We start from the raw sequence: 19,023 nt of genomic DNA on the forward strand, positions 1-19,023 counted from the left end.
TTGGTCCCTGGTTGGGGCAAGATGCAGCCAATTGATGTTTCTCTCTTACATCGATGTTTTTCTCCATTTCTCCCTCCCTTCCCCTCTAAGAAAAATACAGCCTTTTAAAAAAAGAAATGAGAGAAATTTCATATTTGTTAATTCACCTACTCACTAAAATGTAAACTCAAATTCCACCTTTTGAAGACCTGTGCAGAGTGGCAGGTTTGAGTTGCTGGCTGCACACGTTCCCAGCTGAGGTAGAACAAAGCGACGGTCTGATTTCAGCTATCTCTCTGGACTGTTTCATGCTATGTTTTCATATTTTTGTACTCTTCGTTGGTTTTGCTATTTAAAATGCCTCTCAAGTGCAGTGCTAAGGTGTTTTCTAGTGTTCCTAAGCACAAGAAGGCTATGATGTGCCTTTTATAGAAAATACATGCTAGATAAGCTTCCTTAGGCATGAGTTACAATGCTATTGGCCATGAGTTTACCTAATGAATCAACCATATATAGTAAATATCTTTAAACAGAAACACACATATAAGATTATATATTGATGGGGTCACAAAAACGTAATGACCAGAGCCTGGAAGAAACCTAACCTTGTATTTTCCCTGGTAGAAATGGTTCAGCATTTGTTATGACTTTATAGAACAGAACTCTACTGAATAAGAATCAACCCTAACATAACAAACATTTTCAAATATCTTTTTAAAAAGATTTTATTTATTTACCTTTAGAGGGGAAGAGAAGGAGAGAGGGAGAGAAATATCAATGTATGGTTGCCTCTCATCCGTCCCCCCACTGGGAACTGGCCTGCAACCCAGGCATATGCCCTGACTGGGAATAGAACCGCGATCATTTGGTTCCCAGGCCCGCACTCAGTCCACTGAGCTACACCAGCCAGGGCTTCAAATATCTTTTTTTGATTTTAGAGTGAGTGTAAGGGAGAAATAGAAACACCAATTTGTTATTCCACTTATTTATGCATTCATTATTTGCTTCTTGTATGTGCCCTGACCCTAGATCAAACCCACAGCCTTGGTGTGTCAGGACCCTGCTCCAACCATCTGACCCACCCAGCCAGGGCCAAACATCTCTTTTTTAAATGATGTCAAAAAGGCAGGTACTTTCTCAACTAATTGTTGAATTATCTTTACTTTGAAAGTCGATGAAAAAAGAAGAAAACAGCCATCTACCAGGAAGCATATTTTTGTTAACCACCTAAAAAATATCAGCATATTTGGGACACATCTTTTTACAAAAGAAACTATGTATTAGAACACATATTAACTTCAAGACAGCAGTTACCTTTTGTCAAGGAAAGGCAGAGAAATGAGGCCGTTCTTCAGTTATCTTTTAGTATTTTTTTTCATATAAAGAAAGCATAATATCCTAAATCTGAACAATGGGTAAAAGTTTTATTATCCTATTCTTTTGACATATTTAAAATAAATATGTAACTAACTCAATCAGATTAAATACTATTGTAATACTTGACTATTTGTTAAATTGCCATCATCAACTGATGGATAGCTCTTGACTGGTCACTGGGAAGGACACAGCGTGTCCTGACACACTGTTACAGTTTATAACAAACAACTCTGGCTTTAAGGCAGCTTCACTGGGCATTGGAGTTGTGACCTCACCCCTCTAAAGCTACACATTTCAACCATACGAAGCACATGAAATAACCGCAAGAAAGTACGTCCACGTTTGGGGGCGGTATCCAGGGATGAGACCAGACACGTGTCAGCAGTCAATCAAAGGCTGGAGAGGGATGATCACGTCTAGCCTTCAGCTAAACAGGGCTGAGAGCCTCCGAACAAACTCAGTGTGCATCTGAACTGGATTCGGCATCACCGGAAACGGCAACTCCCACTTGGGGCGCTGCGGACACACGAGTTGAGGCTGCCTTCCAGGAAGCCAAAAAAAAAAAAAAAGGGGGAGAAAGAGAAAAAGGAGGAATAGTGGGAAGCAGGCCCTCGACCGCCATTCACACGACACGATTCACACGACGCGACCCCCCCAACTCTTCGTCGCCCCGGCTGCCGCCCTTGGCCTTTAGCCGCTCCCGGGTGGCCTAACCCTCGGACCTCGCGGCCCGCCGGCCGCTGCCCACTGGCTGGGACCTCAGGTGCGTACCCTGCCCCCGCCGCCATTAAGAGCGGGTGCTTTTCTTGGAACTTTCTCCTTCTGCGGGCCCTACAGCTCCGAAAGGGATGTTTACGGAGGCCGCCCGCCCAGGCGCACAGAGGGAAGAGCCCCGTTCCCCGCTGGCTCGGCGGGCCCCGAACCCCTTTGCTCGAGGGTAAGGCCCAAGGAGTGGGGGTGGGGCGAGGAAGCCCTGTGGTGGGGGGCAACGGTCTTACGCACAGAACGCGCATTCTTCTCCCTTCTGATTGGCTGGACGGAGCGATGGAGGAGGATGCTGCAAGCCCTGGGCTCTCGGGGGCCTGGGTGCCTCTGAGCTCACAACCAGTCTAATGTCTCGCTCTGCATGAAGGCGTGACTGATTGGTTAGGCGAGGGGGCGGGGTTTCACCTGTTGCTAGGTAACGGCGCCCAGGTTCCATAGTGAAGGTTCTCTGACTGTCCCTCACATTGCGCGTTACCCGTTACTGAGTGACCCGCTGCGTGGGGTTTTTAGTGGACGAGGTCAGCCCGGCAGTCTTCAGCGGTATGATGGCAGAAAATAAACCCAGAGGCATCAAGAAGAGTTTCTCGTCCAGGACTGTAGTCCATCATTTATGGTTTAAAGACAAAGTGGGGAAAAGGCTCTCAGAGCTCCAGATTCCAATAGCAGTCATTTCCCATGTCCCACCTTAACCCCTTGCAACCACTAATGGGCGTTCTGTCTCTATGGCTCTGACTATTCTGAACATTTTCCTTAGATTTTTAAAAAGATTTTATTTATTTTTATAGCGAGGGGCAGAGAAGAAGAGAAATATCAATGTGTGGTTGCTTTTCCCATGGCCCACACTGGGGACCTGGCCTGCAACCCAGGCATGTGCCCAGACTGGGAATCTAACTGGCCACCCTTTGGTCCGTAGCCCACTCAATCCACTGAGCTACACCAGCCAGGGCCTTAGATGGTTTGATTGATTCTTTTTTATGCTGAATAATCATTGTATGAGTATAACACATTTTCACTCTCTGTCAATGTCAGTTTGGTTTGTTTCCACTTTTTTGGCTGTTATGAATAATGTTGTGAGCATTTGTGTGTGTGTTTCTGTGTACATATGTTTTTAACTTGGATATATATCAAGAAAGAATAACTGGGCCAAGTTTTGTGTTTTAAGGGGGAAATTTTTTAGTTTAGTTTCATGCTGGAATTTGAAATAAACATGTTTAGATAGGAGGTTGGATATTGTTCAGAGCTGCAACTGAAGAATTAAGCAGCCTTTTCTTCCTCTTTTCTTCCACTTGGAGAGGAAGGCTTGATCAGTGTGACTAGCCACCTTGCCTTCAGTGGACACAGGGCTTGGCGCCAGCTGCAGAAGGTGTTACTCTGCAGTGGCGATTGGGAGGTCGCGGTTCTTCCCTCCTGCCTGTTGTTTAGCCCCTGATGTTTTCTGCCCACAGCTTTGCCCACACCTTCCACTGGGACAGTTTTTTCCCTCATTCTCAGGCTGAAGAACTTGCTCAAGTGCCCAGTTGTTGGCTCTGTGTTCCCACATGCCCTGGAGCAGTTGAAGGGTGTCTGGCTTTCATTTTACCGTTGTTACCTGCTATTTGCCCTATTCGTGCAGGTCCACCTCACCTCCTCATATGTGCAGGAAGTGGGTTTTATTCATCTTTGTTTCTTCCATGCCCATCCTGTCAGTATGTATGTTTTCACATATGAGGTGCTCAATACATTTTTGGTGGTGGTTTTTTAAAATTTTTGTCAGTGCATTTGGCTAAGCTAAACAACTTTACCATTTGTTAATCATTTAAATTCTATTGAAAATACATGTTACTTATATTTCTTTTCCATACTCCTGTATCATTGCAGAATAGAAAGAATACTTTGTGAAATTTGTTACTTTTTTTATTTTGAGTTTTATTGAGATATAATTGACATATAATATTGTTTTAGGTGTCCACTGTAGTGATTTGATAATATGTATGTGTTGTGAATAATTGCTACAATAAGAGTAGACATTCATCACCTCATATATTACAATTTTTTGTTCTTGTGGTGAGATCTCTCAAGATCTACTCTGTTTGCAACTTAGTACAGTATTGTTAACTGTAGTCACCATTACATTACATCCCAGGACTGACTTATTTTAAACTGGGAGTTTGTACCTTTTGACCATCTCAGTACATTTCTGTTGAATACTGAGTTCTGGAGAAGGTGGCATCTCAGGAACTTGTTAATTAAAAAATCAAGACCTTAGAGACCTGAAAAATTAACCTTCAGAAAACAAAATTAGAAACATTCTAAAAAATAAACCAGGCCTCCATTTCAAGATTTCAGAGGTTTGATAAACAGAGTGGATGACATTCCAAGTGATGAAAATTGTGAGTGATGGAAATGAATTCTAGATCAGGGATGGGCAAAGTTTCTCTGTAAAAGGCCAAATAATATTTTCGGCTTCAGCAGCATGTGCTCTCTGTCACATGCATACAACCCTGCCTTGGTGGGAAAATGGCCATAGACAAGATGTAAATGAATGAGGCTGTGTTCCAATAAAGGTTTATTTATAAAAATAGGTGGCAGTCTGGATTTGACCCACAGACTGCAGATTGTTGACCCCTGTTCTAGATTTATTAAAATACTATGTCGAAAAGGCAAGACAGTCCTCCAGGATTGCTAAGGGAGCTATGTGAGATTTGAGAGTCTTTTTTAGTTTACATGTCCAGTTTCTAAAGAGCAAAAAATTAAGTGTTATATAAAATCTGTGACAGAAAAGAAGTTAATTACCATATAAACTTTGGGAGATTTTATTCTGTGGTACAAGCTTTCGTTGTCAAGAATTTTTAGTTTAAAAAAAAAGAATTTTTAGTTTTATTGGGATGAAAAGATTTTTTTCTCAGGGAAATGTATAGTGTGGGGGGAACCCCATGTTAGCTTATAACCATATTTCATTATTTTTAATGTTGTATTAATGCATGGTGTGTTCTAAATTAAAAAATATAAAAGACGAAAAGTTTCTGCCTAGATTCATTAAGTAAAAGATACAAACAAAGCAGTAATTATAAAACATGCATTTTTAAAATTTTTGCTGGTATCCTAGTTGATACCAACTAATATCATTTTGAGATCCACCTACTTTCATTCAGCCTATTCTTTTATTCTCTCAAAAACCAGAGTTTGACATCACAGTCCTCTTAGGGATTGCAGTGGTGTAATTAGCAGAAACAATTATCTTTACCACTGGCACTAACAGATATTGATCAAGCAATTTACTTTTGTGTTTTAGAGTAAGGCTCTGTTGGAGTCTTCTCTAAGGAAAGAATTGTGTGAAATAATAGACAATGGAATCACAGTATGGTTGAGCTGCAAAAATGAAAGGAGAAGAGTGCCTATTAAAATATTTTAGGCACTTTCTGCCGTTCCGATACAGGAGCAGCAAGCATGAGCTGGGAACCTGGAATTTGCCAGTCCCTGCTTGAATAGTCTTTCTGGGACAGATACTGCTCCCTTGGATAACTTGGACGATGCTTGAATTTACCTTTGGGAGTACCTACTTCCATTGTAAATAGGACTCTGCTGTATGAGATCTTGCCTTTGTTTTTTTTAAACAGTGTTTGAAGTAGTTTATTCTGAAAGATAATGGTCAAGAATACCAGTTTCCTTTTTTTTAAAAGATTGTATTTATTTATTTATTTTTAGAGAGAGGGGAAGGGAGGGAGAAAGAGAGGGAGAGAAGTATCAATGTGTAGTTGCCTCTCACATGGCCCCCACTGGGGACCTGACCTGCAACCCAGGCATATGCCCTGACTGGGAATCGAACCGGCGACCTTTTGGTTCACAGCTCACACTCTACATCTAAAATCCACTGAGCTACACCAGCCAGGGCAAGAATACCAGTTTCTTAGTCATAATTTTTTAAAAATATTTATTTATATATCCTTAGAGGGGAAGGGAAGGAGAGAGGAAGAGAAACATCAATGTATGGTTGCTTCTTGTGCATCCCCTGCTGGGAACTGGCCCCTGCCAGGAACCGGTCTGCAACCAGGCATGTGCCCTGACTGGGAATCGAACCGCGGTAATCTGGTTCGAAGGCCCGCACTCAATCCACTGAGCTATACCAGCCAGGGCTCTTAGTCATAATTTTAAATATCAATAATGTTCTGAAGAGTTTTGGTTGTAGGTATATCTTTATAACTATGTGCATTTACCCTCCATTAATGCTTTTTTTAAAAAAATGTATTTGATTGATTATGCCATTACAGTTTTTCAACTCCCCCCCTTCATTTCCCTCCACCCTGCACACACCCCCCACCATTTCCCCCGTTTAGTTCATGTCCATGTGTCACAAGTTCTTTAGCTTCTACCTTTCTCATACTATTCTCGCCCTCCCCCTGTCTATTTTCTACCTACCATCTATACTACTTTTTCTCTGTACCTTTTCCTCCACTCTCCTCCTCCCACTCCCCTGTTGCTAACCCTCCATGTGTTCTTCATTTCTATGGTTCCACTCCTGATCTAGCTGTCCTCTTAGTTTGCTTTTGTTTTAGGTGTGGTTGTTAATAACTATGAATTTGCTGGCCTTTCACTGTTTGTATTTTTTATCTTCTTTTTCTTAGATGAGTCTCTTTAACATTTCATATAATAAGGGCTTGGTGATGATGAACTCCTTGAATTTGACCTTATCTGAGAAGCACTTTATCTGTCCTTCCATTATAAGTGAAAGCTTTGCTGGATAGAGCAATCTTGGATGTAGGTCTTTGGATTTCATGACTTGGAATACTTCTTTCCAGCCCCTTCTTGCCTGTAAGGTCTCTTTTGAGAAATCCACTGACAGTCTGATGGGCACTCCTTTGTAGGTGACTGTCCCCTTATCTCTTGCTGCTTCTAGAATTCTCTCCTTCATTTTAATCTTGGCTAATGTAATTATGATGTGCCTTGGTGTGTTCCTTCTTGGGTCCAACTTCTTTGGGACTCTCTGAGCTTCCTGGATTTCCTGGAAGTCAATTTCCTTTGCCAGAGTGGGGAAGTTCTCCTTTATTATTTGTTCAAATAAGTTTTCCACTCGTGGCTGTTTCTTTTCCCCTCTGGTACCCCTATAATTCATATGTTGGAACGTTTTAAGATGTCCTGGAGGTTCCTAGCCTCTCCTCACTTTTTTGAATTCTTGTTTCTTCCTTCTTTTCTCTTTGGTTGTTTCTTTCTTCCTTCTGGTCCACTCCCTTGATTTGAGTCCCAATTTCCTTTCCATCACTATTGGTTTCCTGTGCATTTCCCTTCATTTCAATCAGTTTAGCCTTCATATGTTCCTCTAATTTGTGGTTAAAATCAACCCATTCTGTGAGTATCCTGATCATCAGTATTTTGAACTGTGCATCTGAAAGGCTGGCTATTTCTTGGTCACTTAGAATTATAGGCTCTGGGGCTTTGAACTGTTCTTGAGTCATAATGTTTGGTCTGTTTGCACCTGTTATGTTTGAGGGGCAGAGCCTTAGGTGTTCACCAGGGCCGGGGGACCCAGTCGCTGAGTTGTGACACTGTATGTGGGGGCAGGGTCAGAGAGGGGGAAAATGGCACTTTGCTCTGTTCTCTCTCAGATTTCTGTCCCCTCTGTGGCTTTCCAGAAGCAAATTGGGCCCCTCTGGTGCTGGTTCCCAGGTGTGTGAGCCCATGTACTCTCCAGGACCTTGTGGGTCTCTCCAGTGAACTCTCTGAGCCTGGGAGCCTCTCCCGGCCCCTCGACCCCGAGAAAGTCTTTCCACTTGGTGCTTTCAGGCTCTAATTCCCGTTGCTGGGGCCCTAGCCTGAGCGGTCTGTCTCACTGTTTGCTCCTTCGCTTGGGGTGTGAATGTATGACCACAGTCAGCCAGCCACCCTACGCCCTCACTGGATCCGCCTGTCGCCGCCCCACACCTGGGATCCACCAACAGCCTCTGCCTCTGCTCCTGGGTCGGTTGGACCCAATGGTCTTTGCAGGCCAATCCCACTCTGCTGCTGGCTCCGCCCCTCTTACTGGTCTGGCTGAGTGGTTCGTTCTTGTCGGACTTCCATACAGTTCAATTTTCTGTGTTTTGGCTGTGTTTTTGTTCCTAAAACTTTGCTGTCTTTAAACTTGGTTGTGGGAGAAGGCACAGTGTTTCCACCTATGCCTCCATCTTGGCGGAAGTCCCATTAATGCTTTTTTAAAACAAATATTTGCCTAACTTTAAATAAAAAATGAACTAATGTTCAGTATATTTACAGTTTATTTTATAGAAATCTGTGAGATATCTATAACTTCTATGGGAAAATAATTTTAATATTTCAACCTCGTAATGCAGTTAATTTAAAAAATACAGACAAGAAATTGGAATGAAAAGTCTAGTTTTGCCAATGAACATAGTCTGAATAAAATAGAAATCATTTCAAGTTTTGCTTCTTCACATGAAATTATTTCATCTGAATTCTTGATGAACATTCTAGATACTGATTTTCCCAAAAGGAATCACATACTACTGACCATATAATTATTGAAAACAGAAATGAACACGTAAGTGACATATATTTAGGTCAATTTTTGTAAGTAATTTTTTAAAATCTGAAACAATCTTGAACTCACAAAAAATTGCAAGTCTAATACAAAGAACTTTTCTTTGTATCGAACTACATAAGGGAAATTATCAACCCGGGGGCACATCACCCCAAATATGTGACCATGAGTGTTTTCTGTAAACAAGAATATTCTCCTGCACAACAGGAATATTACAATCAAAATTAACCTTAATTCATTACAACGCTAAAACCTCATTAAGTTTTCTTAAAGACTTTATTAATTTATTTTTAGAGAGAGGGGAAGTTGAGGAAAAAAGAGAGGGAAACATCAATGTGAGAAACACCAGTCGGTTGCCTCTCACACACACCCTGACCTGCAACCCGGGCTCGTGCTCTCACCTGGAATGGAATCTGCGACCTTCGGCCTGTGGGACAGTGCCCAACCAACTGAGTCACAGTGGCCAGGGCTCCTCATTAAGTTTTACAGTTGCCCAGTGATGTTCTCTCCAGCAAAAGGGAAAACTTTCACACATCACGTATAAAGGTCTTGTCTCCAGAATATGTAAAGAATCCTCTAAATTCAGTACAAAAATAAGGAAGCAGTCCAGTTTTTAAATGGACAAAAGATTTGAACAGACATTTCAGCAAAGATGGTATACGGATGGCAGATAAGCTTATGAGAAGATGCCCAGCATCTATTAGACACTATGAAAATGCAAATTTCAACCACAGAGTGGTATCGCTGCCTGCCCATTAGGATGGCTGAAGTTATTTTTAAGCTGTTAATACTCCGTGTTGACAACGATGCAGAGCAGCTGGAGTTCTGTGTTAGCAAGGGGGACACGGAGTGGTACACTCACTTTGGGAAACAGTTGGATACTTCCTTGCAAAGCTAAAAAAGTACTTACAATCAGACCTAGCAAACCCCTTTCAGGTATTTACACAAGAGAAGTGAAAACTTAGGTACTTAGGTCGACACAAAACCTACATGTGAATGGTTTTAGTGCCTTTATTCACAATCATTAAAAAAAAAACCCAGCAAATAACACAAAAGTTCTTTAACTGGTGATGTAAATTGTGTTGCATCCCTACAATGGTAAACTCAGTGATAAAAAAATACTGATACAGTGAACAGCACAGCATGAGATTGCATTCACGTGACATTCTGGGACAGGCAAAGCTACGGGGACTGAAGCCAGTCAGCTATGGGTGGGGACAGGCCAGAAATTGACTGCAAAGAGTCATGGTTTGGGGAGTGATGGAACTATCCATCCTATACTTTGGTTTTAGTGGTGGCTATAGACTTATATTTGTCCAAACATATAAAACTATACACTGAAAAGGGTGAAGTCACCATATGTAAATTACACCTTAATTAAATTTTTATGACATGAACAGGTATTTCACCTTTAATAATCAAAGAAATGAAACAATTCTAATGATGATCTAGTTTATATCAGTTGAAAGAATTTTTATAATATGATAAAAACATTCCTTTACTTAACAGGAAAGAACAAACCGTCATTTTAACCATTTTTCTTCTTGCTAAGTAAAGCATGCAGACATGGACAGTGTCTGAGCTCAGGGATGATGCCCACTCTGATCGCTTCATCCGGGGACCTCTGAGCCTGGAGGTGGTTTTAAGAACACACCACGCATGTCCTCATGATGTTTTCCATTTCACAAAGCGCCTGCGTGAGAACATTGTGTAATGCACCCTCCAGGCACCTGAGAGGGAAGGGAGTGCTGTGACCAACCTCACCTGCAAGGCAAGGTGAAGGACTGTCCTGGCCTGGACATGTGGTCACTCTAATCGTGGGGCACCCGCCCCTTGGAGGTGCTTTATCTAGGGCTTCGGTGTGCTGGTGTGCCCCTCCGCTGTGGCCCAGCCCTGCTCCCTGTGGTCCAGCTGCACAGCCCTGACAGGCCCTCTCCCCACTCTCAATGCTTCCACGGGAGTGATGTTTCCCTTAAGAGAGTGTGCGAGTGTTGAATTGGATTGTGGGAGAAGCACTGGCTCCTAGTGTGGTTCTCTGAGTGTTAATCTTCTTTTTCTTCATCCAGCCTCTATTTTATTGCACTTTATTTTATTTTTTATTTCATTTGATTTTGTTTGTTTTTTTATTGTATCTTTTCCATTACTATTTATCCCCCTCGTGCCCTCCTCCACCCACCTGACTTCATCTGATTTTTAAAAACAGCTTTGTTTAGCTAAAATTCACACACCACCCAATTCGCCCATTAGAGTGTACAATTAAATGGTTTTTTGTGTATTCATTGTCGTGTGGTCATCACCACAGTCCACTGTGGAACATTTTCATCGCGCCCTAAAGAAATGCTGGGCCCTGCAGCTGCCCCTCCCCTCGGGCCTGAGCCACCACTGATCTTGGTCTCTGCAGATTTCCGAATTCTGGACATTTCATTTGAATGGGCTCATAAAATGCGGGGTATCCTTGATTTTAACGTGAGGGGGATGACTTAGTGTCTCCCTCATAGAATAGGGGCCTGGGTGCAGCCCACTGGGGGTGCAGCACTGGGTAGTCGGGAACAAGCAACCTGGCTCTCGCGGCAGCTGGTTCTATGGGGACCATCGCATCGTGCCTCCGACTCCACATAAGCTTCTGTCAGCACCAGCAACCTGTCCTGCTTTATGTACCTTTTCATTACAAATGTAATTAAGCCTACTATGGCAGGGGCATGACAGGTATTAACTGTTGTGTGCTTAATATTAAAAAACATTCTATGGTATTAGAGAAACTTTTTCAAAGAAAAATTTCAATGCTACCAATATAGACTTTGGCAAAATTTGAAGTAAGCTTTTAAGTAGGAGAAGTCCTAACAGAAAAGGAAAGGGGATTTTTCTCTCCCCGTCTTTAGTGTGCAAACCCCCTCATCTCCTTTTTCTGTGTATGTGAACGGGTTGTGGTACCTGGCACTGCCGTGCTGAAATCGGACAGAACATCACTGGGTCAGTAAGGGCCATTTCCTTCCCCAGGTCAGCTAGGAAGTAGCTAACCTGCTTCTCTGGCATAACACCTGAATTTACTTTGTGAGGAGGTGACGGATGTCTAGATTGAGTGGAAAGTACACTGTGTGAAAGTTAGCATTTCTATACAGAGGTCTTGGGTAAATCACTTAATGTCTTTAAGTGCCAATTTCTTCAACACTCAGGAGGGTTTGAATGAGGTCAGGCGAGGACCCTCACAGCTCTAAGTGTGTGTTTGGCAGGACACTGGGTTTCTCCCACTCACTCTCTTCTTCTCTTGCACAGGGATCATGGCCCAAGTAGCGATGTCTGCCCTGCCCATCGAAAATGAGGCGTCCTCAGAGAGCAGGATGGTGGTCACGTTCCTCGTGTCTGCTCTGGAGTCCATGGTGAGACGGTCTATGGTTCTGTAACATGAGCCGTGGTTGGGTGGCTGTAGAAATACCAGAACTGTGACACACTGCACTGTCGTGTTTAATATTCAACTTGAGTTTGCTTCCTGTCGGTGTTCACTCACCCTTCTTCACAGAGGGTGATGGGCTTGGCGGATAATTCTCTTAATTCTCTTTTTTTTGTTTTTCTTACATTATGGATTTAATGATATAAATTTAAGCTTTCCAGATCTGAAAATTTAATGAAGGCACTTGTATCACCTTGTTTGAGAATATATTTTGTCTAAATTCAAAGGTAAATTAATAAGCCACTTACATGCATCTGTTTACATCCAAATGTAAACTTCACCTTATGTGTGAGAATTTGAGGCTAAATTTTTATACCCTCAAAGTATCTGATCACAAAATACTTAACTGATTAAGAAAGGGAAAACCAGTAAGTTTATAAAAGTGGAGAAAGCCCACAGACAGCCCCAGGAGTCGAGTGACAAATGGGACAGAATAACATCGTGTGTCTCTTGCTATGATGCCCTTAGAAGGAGCAGACCCAGTTCTGTGGCATTACCACCCGAAGTGCACAGCCTCAGTCTGATGGGGAAAAGATCGTTTGAACAATCTTTTCCCAAGTTAAGGGACATTCGACAAACCCAAGTACAAAACCCAAGTTAAGGGACATTCGACAAAATAATGGACTGGACTTATATAAATATCAGCATCATGAAAGATGAAGAAACTGTTCCAGATGGAAGGAGACTGAAGAGACAGGATACCAAATAGAAAATGGGACCCTGGGTTGGATTTCTTTTTTTTTTTTTTTAAAGATTTTATTTATTTATTTATTTATTTATCTTTAGAGGGGAAGGAAAGGGAGAGAAACATCAATGTATGGTTGCCTTTCGTGCATCCCCTGCTGGGAGTTGGCCTGCAGGGAACCGGCCTGCAACCCAGGAATGTGCCCTGACTGGGAATCGAACCTCGATCCTCTGGTTCGCAGGCCTGCGCTCAATCCACTGAGCTACGCCAGCCAGGGCCCTGGGTTGGATTTCTGACCAGAAAAAATATATATATATGTAGCTATTTATTTATTTTTATTTTCCTATAAAGACTATTATTGGGTCAATTGGCAAAATGCCAAGAACACACGTAACTCTCACGTACACCCATGTATGAGCATACACATTTCTTTTTCCGTATCTGCTATCACTAAGATTTTATAATATGCATATTTCATAATGAGAAAAATGCTTTCAGAAAGATCTTTTCTACTGATGGCAACCAAAGTGAGGCTAACATTTGGTGCCTTCGCCTGGAACCAGGGTCTCCATGTTAGATCAACTGCTGAATTTTGGGCTTCTTTGACATAAATGGGTTTGCTGTGAAGCTAAAGGAGCCTGAGCTCCGGGCTCCCGCTTGCCCTGGTCCTTCCGTGGTCCTGGGAGAGTCCCAGCAATAAGGGCACGTGTGTTTTTGTCGAACTTGCTAGAATAAGATAGTTTAACCACATTGGTGAAGGTTGCTGTCTCCCTGTTACAGTCCCTGTACTGGTTTCCTGTGGCTGCCATAAACAAACGACACCAACTTCATGGCTCTAAGCAGCACATATATGTATTATCTGATCATTCTGAAGGTCAGAAGGCAGAAAATGGGCTTTGTGGGGCTAAAATCAAGGTGTCAACAGACCTGCGTTCCTTCCAGGGGCTCCCGAAGGGACTCTGTGCCTGGCCTTTCCCAGCTCCCAGAAGCCCCCCAGGCCCCTTGGCTTGTGGCCCCTCCCAGCCCGTGCACCACTCTGCTCTCTGATTCCACTGTCACATCTCCTGCCGCCTCCTTCTCTTCCTTGTCAGGATCCTCATGATACACTGGGCTACCCTGGATAGTCCAAAAGTATCTTCCCATCTCAAGATCCTATAGACAGTCATGTCTACAAACTCCCTTTTGCCGTGTTAGGCACCCTGTTTATAGGGTCTGGGGATGAGGTCAGGGACAGCTGTGCAGGGCCTTTGTCCTGCCAATCGAATCACCGTGACAGGTGACGTAGGAGTGTACATTTCATCTCTGGGGTCCTGAGAAGGGGAAGTGGGGCTGGGGATACCTTTAGTTTTAGGTTAGTGGTATTATGTGGCTTGCTGTTATTCTTATGGCTGGATAAGTTATTGCTGCACATCTCAGTGTAGGAATAGTTTCCAGGATTATTCCTGCAGTCCACTGTGTCCACTCATTCAGTAGCATGACATCAGGGGACAAAGCCTGAGGTCGAATTGTGGTGTGGACATATCTGGGTAGTGGAGACAAAAGGTTTTAAATGTACAGAGCTGGAAGCTAGTCTGGGGGCAGTTCTACTCATGAAACGTTAAATTGTAGACAGAGGATTTGTTTTTCACTGATGCCTTTTAGAAACCAAAGTTCTTTGTCAGGAATATACCCAGTAATGTAGCATATGTAGTTATAAATACACCGAACATTCTTTTAACTTCTTAAAAGGAATTACACAGAGTAGAATGTATCAGAATGCTTGTCTGTAGACCATAAACCTGCAAGTATGTCTGTGTATGAGGTTTCATGTTTTATGCATTCCTACCTTTAATAATAAAAATGTAATCAACCATGATGGAGGAAATGTTAAATTATTAAAATGATATTTAAAAATTATTGTCATAGGAAGAGGCAGTCTAAAAGTCTATAGCCAAAAGCATAGGAAAAAAGACTCTGCACCTAATTGCATTGTGCCGGGCAGGCTGCCCACACCAGCCAGCACTTTTCCAGCCCCAGCTGGTGTCCCGCACTTCAGCTCAGTTCAGACACCCTCTATCCAAGGACAGCATCTGATCTGCCAGCTCAGTCCCACATGACTGCCCCCTCTTTAGATGCCAGTTGCAGTCAAGGTTGTCACCTGTGCTTCTGATCTATCGTGTCTGGTCTGTCGTCAGTGGGGGTTCCCACAACCCCCTCCTCAGATTTGATTCATTTGCCAGAACAGGTCACAGACCTCACCTTTATTCCTCTGTTCACTTAGAGACTTCCAAGGGCTTGAGAAGCTGTGTGCCAGGAACAGGGGACAAAGACCAAATAAATATATTTTTACTGTAAATCACAATATCACAGGTAGTTAATAAAAATATGTTCTTCTCCAGGTTTTGTGATGTTGATGGTATTTGCTTGATAAATTTGGTTTTTTCTCTTGGTGATTTTTCTCATTCTAAATAAATATTCATTTAGTACCTAAAATTTTGTGTTTTCTTAAAGCAGACCTCTTAGGCCCTACAAGGTCTGGATCTGCCTTTGAATAAAACACTTCATTCTTTGTGTTTCAGTGCAAAGAACTGGCCAAGTCCAAGGCAGAAGTGGCCTGCATCGCAGTGTATGAAACAGACGTGTTTGTCGTGGGAACTGAAAGAGGACGAGCCTTTGTCAATGCCAGGACGGATTTGCAGAAGGACTTTGCACAATATTGTAGGTGTTAGCAATTTTATCCTTTGTGTTCCTAAATCTTAAAGTATTTGCAGGCAAGTCTTATGTAATCTTTTCTTCTAAGCTATCATAAGCATTATTCTAAAACAGTGCTGACACACCTCCTCTGCCTGGACACAGCAGGGAAGAGCTGCTGAGGACAGTGAGTCGGGAACACAGCCATCGCCTCTGGCTGTGGGTCCGCGGCGGCACTCAGGTTTGCAGACGGTGTGTGAAGCACATACAGTAAATTGTCTTCGATTCCTAAAATAAGCCCACATTTAAAAAAATACTCTTATTTTGCTCCTTCCCCCCAAAAAGGGTAAAACTCCATCAGGATTTATTAGATATTATTTTTGGTTAATAACCATTATACTCCTTTCCCCCTTTTTATGTGCTGGCGTGTGTTACGAGTGCCCAGGGACACTAATGAGCAATGTGGTCACATTGTAGGGAAATTACACTCCAAGGCACCTGTTTCCAACTGTTTTCATCTCATGGAACACATAAACTAAGTACTAAAATTCTGCAGCACACCAAAAATACATTTTTTGCCAATCTGAAAAAAAATAGGTGTAATTTTGATTCATTCATACTGGACAGCTGTTGTGTTGGCTGTTGTCATTTTTTAATTTGACAGCCTGAAGGGAAAGGGGTGAGTGCCCCTGACTAAACAAGCAGGTGTGACGTGTTTTAAAAACTCTTATGGCACACCAGCTGAAAATCGCTGCTCTAAGGTGTTACAGCGTTTTCTATAGTGACTGACTGTACTGCTGTAGGTCATCTACCAAGTATTGAGTTAGCAATTTTGTCTCTCCTGGAATCAAGAAAGAAAAAGAAGAAAGTTTAATCAAAGGGTAGATATAGAGATAGATATAGAAATAGATATACATATAGATATCGATATATAGGTATGTAGATGTCCCCAAGGGCTGGCAGAGGGTATATATGTACACACATATATGTGTACATGTGAGTGATCTTGATGCATTTGTGTGTGTGTGTGTGAGCTTGATTTGATAGATAGACATTTGTTTTTAATTAAAATTATATATATAACTTTTTTCGAGGATGATGCCTGAGTCCTGTTGCGCGACTCACACAACATCACCTTGGTCAGACTCTGAAGGAGCCCATCAGCACAGTGTTTGCCAAGGGGAGCAGCTGGGGGAGATATGGGGAACATGGAACAGGACTAAAATTGGAAGGGGCCTCAGAGATGTACAGGGAGAGAGAGAGAACAAGCTCCTTTGGAGCCATCTCTCAGACACCAGAAAGGCAGGACATGTGACCAAAGGGGCTCAGGGCCTGGGAAGGAGACCGCAACGCCCAAGTGACTTTAAGAAACAGGCTGATTCCCAGTCAGGACACATGCTTGGGTTGCAGGCCAGTTTCCGGCAGGGGCCAGTTCCCTGTAGGGGATGCACGAGAAGCAACCATACATTGATGTTTCTTTCCTCTCTCCTTCCCTTCCCCTCTAAAAAGATAAATAAATAAAATATTAAAAAAAAGAAAGAAAGAAACAGGCTGAGATTGGGCGTGTCCACCAGCTCCCTTCCCACTCACAGGAGGCTTTCATATATATATGAGATTGATTGATTCGGACTGACTCCTAACACCAAAATGTGGGGTCTGTGCTATCATGAAGACTGATTGCAAAAGGCAGCAGTGGGTATGGTGAGTATGTGATCGATGAACAAGAAGGGGGTATTCTCAGTTCATTAATGTCAGCTGGCAATTGGATATCTAATTGTTGAAAACTAGTTACAGAGACTTTTAAAGTTTCACAATTGCATGCTAATTTTTTCAGATATAGGGCTGTTTATGTTTTCTATTTCCTTTTGCACCCATTTCAGTAAACTTTATTTTTAATTTCTTTATTTCATCTAAGTTGTCAAATTAATTGGCATTAAATGGGTTGTAATATTTGTTTTATAATTTTACTCTGTATTGATTTCTCTACTTTAGTTTCTGATATTGATAATTTGTGTTTTCTCTTTTTTTTCTTGATAAATTTTGTAAGGAATTCATCTATTTTACTTATCTTTCCAATGAGCCAACTTTCAACTTTGTGATTTTCTTTGTCTGTTTTCTTTGTCAGTTATTTTTGCTCTTATCTTTATTATTTCCTTATTTATTATTTCTTTGGATTTATTTGCTTTTCTCTTGTAGCTTTTTGATTTGGTAGCTTAGGTCATTGACTTTTAGAAAATATTGAAGTTATGATTTTCTCTTCAGGTTCTGCTTTAGTTGTATTCCAAAGACTTTGAATGTTGTGTTTTTATTATCATTTAGTTCAAAATATTTTCTAATACCCCTAGTAATTTTTTTCAACCCATAGTTACTTAAAAGAACATTTCTTAATTTCTTTATGTTTGGGGATTTTATTTATAGCTAATTAAAATTCAGTGGTGCTCCAAAAATATGCTCAATATGATTTTAATATTTTTTAATTTATCAAGCCCTAATTTATGACCTAGCATATCATTTATGTTGGTGACTATTCCATATGCACCTAAAAACAGTCTGCAGTTAATAGACCAAGTAGGTCAGGTTGTTAAATAATGTTACTCAATTCATCTGTATCATTTTGATTTTGCCTCCTTGTATTTATCTATTACTGCCAATGGATTGTTAAAATTTCCAATTATATTGCGTGGAAGAGTTTCAGGAAATTGCTGTTCTTTTTTTAAAATTTTTTAGATTATTTATTTATTTATGTATGTATCTTTAGAGGGGAAGGAGAGAGAGAGAGAAACATCAATGTATGGTTGCCTTTCGTGCATCCCCTGCTGGGAGTTGGCCTGCAGGGAACCAGCCTGCAACCCAGGCATGTGCCCTGACTGGGAATCGAACCGCGATCCTCTGGTTCGCAGGCTCATGCTCAATCCACTGAGCTACGCCAGCCAGGCTTTTTTTTTAAGATTTTATTTATTCATCTTTAGAGGGGAAGGGAAGGAGAGAAGGAGAGAAATATCAATGTATGGTTGCCTCTCATGAGTCCCCTGCTGGGAACTGGCCTGCAACCCAGGCATGTGCCCTGACTGGGAATCAAACCAGGATCGTGTGGTTCGCAGGCCTGAGCTCAAACCACTGAGCTACACCAGCCAGGGCTGCTGTTAGTTCTTAAAATATTTGATAGAATTCTCCAGTGAATCCATCTGGTCTTCAGCTTCTCACTGTTGGGGGATTTTTCGTTATTGATTCAGTCCCCTTACTCATTATTGATCTGTTCAGATTTTATAGTTCTTCAGAGTTCAGTCTTGGTGGGTTATATGTTTTGAGGAATTTATGCCTATTTTTCTAGGTTATCCAATTTGTTGGTATACAATTACTCATAATATTCTCTTACAGTTCTCTTTATTTCTCAGGCATTGGTTGTAATGTCCTTTCTTTCCTTTCTGATTTTAGTTATTTGAATTTTCTCCTTTTTAATCTAGCTAAGGGGTTTTCAATTTATTTGACCTTTTAAAAAAACCTAACTCTTAGTTTCATCGATTTTTTAATTGTTTTTCTATTCTCTATTTCATTTGTCTCTGCTCTAGTCTTTATTTTGTCCTTCAT

General features: G+C 41.7%; 1 protein-coding gene and 1 long non-coding RNA gene across 4 annotated transcripts in view; one reads left to right on the plus strand and one right to left on the minus strand.

The window, feature by feature from the left end:
- Positions 1–1,257: 1,257 nt before the first annotated feature.
- LOC118984027 (uncharacterized) lies at positions 1,258–2,462 on the minus strand. The gene is made up of 2 exons (XR_005065851.1): positions 2,359–2,462; positions 1,258–1,893 (listed from the first exon to the last, which is right to left on the minus strand). It is a non-coding gene; the product is annotated as an uncharacterized LOC118984027 (long non-coding RNA).
- LOC118984025 (general transcription factor II-I repeat domain-containing protein 2B) overlaps positions 1,891–19,023 on the plus strand; it is a 54,223-nt gene continuing 37,090 nt past the window's right edge. For all 3 annotated transcript variants that reach the window (XM_037041739.1, XM_037041740.1, XM_037041741.1), the window contains exons 1-3: positions 1,891–2,119; positions 11,906–12,009; positions 15,324–15,462. In XM_037041739.1, the coding sequence (XP_036897634.1) occupies positions 11,911–12,009; positions 15,324–15,462 (238 nt within the window). In that variant the 5' untranslated portion in view covers positions 1,891–2,119; positions 11,906–11,910. The remainder of the gene's footprint in view (positions 2,120–11,905; positions 12,010–15,323; positions 15,463–19,023) is intronic.

The sequence above is a fragment of the Sturnira hondurensis genome, unplaced genomic scaffold, assembly GCF_014824575.4.
Source record: "Sturnira hondurensis isolate 20B ecotype Veracruz unplaced genomic scaffold, ASM1482457v3 Scaffold0003166, whole genome shotgun sequence".
In the NCBI taxonomy this organism is placed as follows: Eukaryota; Metazoa; Chordata; class Mammalia; order Chiroptera; family Phyllostomidae; genus Sturnira; species Sturnira hondurensis.